The sequence below is a fragment of the Ctenocephalides felis genome, unplaced genomic scaffold, assembly GCF_003426905.1.
Source record: "Ctenocephalides felis isolate EL2017-DRISC unplaced genomic scaffold, ASM342690v1 CF-g0.4_SCAFFOLD_01886, whole genome shotgun sequence".
NCBI lineage: Eukaryota > Metazoa > Arthropoda > Insecta > Siphonaptera > Pulicidae > Ctenocephalides > Ctenocephalides felis.
The window spans coordinates 63,915,447-63,921,114 of NW_020538040.1; the positions used below are offsets into that span (position 1 = coordinate 63,915,447).

Consider the following 5,668-nt stretch of genomic DNA (forward strand, 5'->3'; position numbering starts at 1 on the left):
TAAAAAGTCCATCACCGATATATTGAAGGCAAGTGAAGTTAACAATTTCTTAACAACAATATTTGAAAGGGAAAAAGACGTACCTATAACCAGCTATCACCTAAATTCTGACGAAGTCGCTATCAGGAAATAAACTGCTGTTATGTTTGAAAATCTATAACAAAGGTATTTTTTTTTTGTTAGTTTTTTTTGGCGTGAGCACTTTTTTGTCGTTTAGTTTACAAGACCTTAGTATAATTTTTAACTATACATTATTTAATTAAGTATTGTTAATGTGAAGTTAGATTCAACAGTTTTTTTATATAACCCTTATAAAATTTTACACGTGGATAAGGTAAAAAGGATCATCTAAACCTTTTTACCTTGGCAAAAGCGCAAACAATAAAAAATAGTACATATAAATGTAAATTTAGTTAAAAGAAGTAATTTTACAAGAAATAAATTAAATTAATAGTTATTCCAACCCTACTGATGAATATTTTTGACGAAATATCAGATCAAGGTTATATACAGTGTAAAAAACTGTTCCTATGAAATTTATATTTTGCATTGGTTGAATAAAGTAAACTATTATTTCATAAAATCCTTTTAATATCAGACATTGGACCTATTGCCCCATAGCCGTCCCATTTCACCCGCTTATGCGGTTTATTTTTGATAAACAGCAAAAAAAACTAATTTTTACAATGATGAATTAGCTGAAAGTTTTACTGAATATAGTCAGACAGTTGTTTGTTTGATATGTGTTATTTGTTGAAATATAATTGGTTCGGTTTTCACAATATAAATGGTCAAAGTCAAATTGGACCTTTGACCCCGGCTTTCCTATCTCAAATTTTGCACTCAAACGAATCATAGGTTGTTTGTTCTCTATATTTCTGATTTTACTTCTAACTTTTGATTTGGTCTATTATTCATGTAATTATTACTATATGCAAACCAATGACAAATGATTGCGATGTGTACAATGTTCTTATAAAACTACATAATTATGTATTGATATTACATATATTATATCATTAGACCAAATATTACATACAAAATATTTATTCCGTGATACCTTTTTGATGATTAACAGTATTAAGTAGTAAAAAAATTGAAATTATATTTTTTTACATTCTTATTTACCTTATATCTTTCAACAAACAACTTAACTGAAATGGTTATAACAGTCTTTTGATTAAAAAACATGTCAAAGAATTTTCAATCATATAATTAATGATTTGTTTTCAATTCATCAAGAAAATTATCTGTTCAACGCACAAAACTAATAATTAATTTCATTCAGCTACAAAAATGTGTCAAATTCTTTGAGCGTGTCGTTTTGGATATTTCGATACTATTAATTAATTTTTGACATGCTGCGAGATAAGATTTTTCCAAAAATAGATACGCGTTAGAGTTGTTGACATTTATAATATATAATATTCTGAGGAAGAATGTAAGAATTTGAAAGCTCTTTTGAAGTTTGAAAAGAAGGATTTAAAGTATTTTGTACTTGGGAATGTGGGTAAAGCATTAAAAACTTCTGCTTGACTAATGTTTCATGTTCCTTTTGTTAAAAGCACCATATTAATTAAGTATGTACGATTTTTTATTAAAAGTTGCCGCAGGAATACTAATAATAAAAAAGCCAAATATGTAATATTTATGCCGCTCCGTTGGCAAAATATGTAATAATTCCGCAATTAGCGAGTGGAAAGGGTTAATGTGTAGTTAATAATATGTAGTTTTGCATCTTAATACATGTTAATGCAATCTTATACATAATTAATACGATCATCGACGCGCATCGCACAGTCGATGAGCGATAAGTTTTTTTTCTGAATAAGGTTAAGTTTTAACCCACAATTAGTTCAATGGCATTTCAGGCAAGTTGGATATACAGTTAACCCCCGCATAACAAGGTACTTCTTTAATACGGATTCGCTTTAATACGGTTTAAGAATTGATACCATCCCCCTCATAACAGGGTACTTTTAAAGCACGGATTTGCTCTAACACGGTTTAAGAGTTGGGCAAAACCTCAATAAAATAAAAAATATAATAAAATTTATGAAAATAAAACTTAATTTCATCAAAAATTAGTAAAATCGCAGTACAATAGCTCAATAAATGTGATAAACTAAAGCAAAAGATAACTAATTTGATACATATTTTTAACAAAGATAATTTTACATGTAATAAATACATAAATATCTTTTTGCTAAGTAATCGCAAATATAATTATTTTTGAAAAAAATAATGCACGGATCTGGAGGTAGTTCAAAAAGCAACTCAGAGGATGAGGATATCTTGCAAAAAAGAATGGTGTTGGATAGCGCTTATCGTGTAATTATGACGAAAAAATCATATAATTGATGTAATGTATATTACATTTTTAAAAAAATAATAAATATAACAATATTTATTATAAAATCATAATATGTAGCATGTTTTTTTTAAATTCTATGAACGCAACCTTTTTTTGTACTAGTTTCTTGTCCCGTATAACACGGATACGCATACCGCGCTACTTTTTGGAACGTAACTATCGTATTATGCAGGGGTTAGCTGTATATGATAATTAAAACTAATATGGCTTACTCACCTTGTAAAATTTCTCTGGTCAGCGTAGACTGTTGCAAAGAACGCAAATGTTTTTGATAAAGTCTTTTCTGCGCCAGAAGGGCTTCCAACGATTGGGCACGCGATACCGGATCCTGGTGACTTCCATTCTGTTCCTCCGATGACTGTTGTCTTCTTAGTGCGACCTGAAATATAAATTTAAATTTATTGAAATGTACTTTGTATGTTTGACTGATTTATGAACAATATATATTGAATAATATTTTATTAAATTCTGAATATATAATCGTCACCTGTGCGGCCATAACTCGTTGTCTTTCTACGACCAATTGGCAATTTGGGCAACGACAATCGCGCCAGCGGCACAGTTTCTTGTGTCCTTTCAGGCAAGATATGACGCCGTGGTTTCGGCACCGGGCACATTTAGGGGTTCGCAGCAAGCGCTTTTGCTGCAAATGTGGACTTTCTGCTTCGGCACTATTCGACGGTGACTGCCGACTGACAGATAAATCTTTGCCGCTCATTCTGTTCGAAATTCATTTTTGAATCAACAAAGATTTTCAAAATGCGTAAAATAGTAATTTTTATAATAATAGAAACAAAAATGTTAGATATAACTCCTCTCTGAAGCGAAATCATATGATAAGACCTAATACCTAATATCTTTTTTCCCGCACGTTTTTTAAGTACGGGACGTTTTACTAACGCATACAATTCAAAGAAAGCACTTTAAAATAATATATGTAATAATAAATATAATAATATAATAATAATAAATATAATGTACTAGCACGTAGCACTAAAACTGTAAGTAATTTTGGAATAATTAGGGACTTTAGTTGTATTTATGTTTGGCCAATTTTTTGAGAACACAAACTATTTGACGCATTGGAGGCAAAGTCGGAGGTATACTTCACAATATTTTCCGGTTTTCATATAGGGTAGAGCGATGCATTGAGGTCTGCGGATAAAAAGGTTCACCACCGATATCTCAAAAACGAGTAAGGAATTATTAAAAGTTAGGAATTCCTTAACAACAATATTTGAAAGTAGAGGAAAAAATGTATAACCAGTTATCGCCTTAATTCGTACGACGTTGTTAACGGGAGATAACAAAATTATTTTCTTTCGTTGGTTGTGAGCCATAGATAATTACAATTTATAGATAATTACAATTTATTTATTATTACTTATGATAAGTTTACGTTATTATGTGTTTTATAAGATGTATTGTTAATTTTAATTTAGATTTAACAGTTTTTTTATATAACCTTTATAAAAGCTTACACGTGGGTGGGGTAAAAAGCACCAACTGAATCTTTGCTCTGGCAAAGGTATAAACAATAAAAAATTGTTAATAAAAAAGTAAAATAAGTTAAGAAAATCAATTTTACAAGAGTTAAGTTAAATAAATATTTATTCCAACCCTGCTGATGATTTTTTTTATGAAATACCTCATCAAGGTTATATATAGTATTATCTCTGAAAAATGTACACGTGAAATTTATATTTTGCATTGGTTGAATATGGTAGCTATTATTTCCTAAAAAAATTTTAAAATTAAAAGTGAACATTGTACCTTGTTTTTCCGTGGCCGTCTCATTTTACTCCGCATATGGGGTAAAAAGGACCAGGTTACAAATTTTTGAAACACAGCAAAAATATTTCTAAAATGATGATTTAGCTGGAATTTTTACTTAACATAATCAGATAGTTGTTTGTTTGATATGTGTTATTTATCTTGATATAATTGGTATGGTTTTTCACAATAGACTTGCTCAAAGTCAAATTGCAATTTTGTGCCCCGCCCTACCTTATTTCAAAACTAAATTTGTATATTTCTAATTATACCAGGTTTCAAAGAACTTCAAATGTTCTAAAATGTGGGGACTATACTAACAATAAATATAATACAAGCATTAACCATATTCATATATGAAATTAATTATTCGTATTATCACAATTAATTAGAGTTTTTATAATCTAAATGTAATGCAATTAATATTAAACGTAAATATGATAACTATCAATTCGATTTACAAAATTAGAAAGTGGACTACATTATTTGTATATATTTTATGAATGAAAAAACTGCACCTAGTCAAGTTACGATATGCCTCACCAAAACTACAAAGTAGTAAATTCTCATTTCTGAATTTCATTCATAAATCTGTTTCCGAATTGCAAACGATATTTGCTCAGTTTTAGATTTCAATGGGACCTAACGGTTGCTATAATTTTTTTCAAGTTTTGAGTTTCATGTTCTGAAAACAAAGATGACCCCAATATTTTACTTCCGGTTTTTGTGTCTTTTTTATATATGTTTGACCATTTCTTTGATATATTAGTCTCATATGTTTACTAGACACATCATTCGAAAAAAAAATCACATACTTTGTAATGATCTTATTTTCAAATGATATATGTACGCATATATTTATAAAATTTTATTAATTACTTATTATTAATAATTATTTATTTCAATACCAAATACCAATAAATTTATTTATTGAAAATTAATATTTGATATTGTTAACTTTTATCTTGAACGTTGCTGTTTCTTATAATATTAATAATATTATAGTTTGGACAAAGTTCGCATAATAAAAATAAATTAAAATTAAATTAAAAAATCATTATAACTTGTATATATATAGTTTATTTATATAGTATATATATATATATATATATATATATATATAGTTTTAATTTTTTCTAATACTTTCATCTAACTGACAAATAGTTAAAAGGTAATTTTTAGAAGATAGTTCATAAAAACAAATAGTGCGACAAATTATTTTAATTGAGGTCTATTGATATATTTGACTTAGTTGTAAGCTTTTCATAGCAATAATTTCATTTGATTTTTTTTCTTACTAAAGTTATTTTTTATTACTTATTCGGCATTGTTAATTGACATAATTTGTTTAGATTATGTGAGTAGTTTTAATTTGAAACTTCGAAGACACGCATCCTTAGTCGGACTTGTGCAAAATTCCGTACTCGTATTTATAGATTTTTTTAATAAATACAAAATTATAATAGGCAGAAACATTATTTTTTTTAAATTTTTGGGCGAAAGACTAAATACCAAGCGGGT

General features: G+C 28.1%; 1 protein-coding gene across 1 annotated transcript; it reads right to left on the reverse strand.

Moving 5' to 3' along the window:
* Window positions 1–2,582: 2,582 nt before the first annotated feature.
* Window positions 2,583–3,092, reverse strand: LOC113375201 (doublesex- and mab-3-related transcription factor 2-like). Its single transcript, XM_026615147.1, has 2 exons — window positions 2,862–3,092; window positions 2,583–2,753 (listed from the first exon to the last, which is right to left on the reverse strand). Exons 1-2 carry the CDS (start codon window positions 3,090–3,092, stop codon window positions 2,583–2,585), a joined length of 402 nt encoding a protein of 133 aa, XP_026470932.1.
* Window positions 3,093–5,668: the final 2,576 nt, after the last annotated feature.

Excerpts from the sequence above, each read along its gene's own strand:
- LOC113375201 (XM_026615147.1), bottom strand. The coding sequence starts at position 3,092 with ATGAGCGGCAAAGATTTATCTGTCAGTCGGCAGTCACCGTCGAATAGT. Across the intron at positions 2,754-2,861 it reads AACGAGTTATGGCCGCACAG|GTCGCACTAAGAAGACAACA; the intron begins GTGACGATTATA and ends TTTATATTTCAG.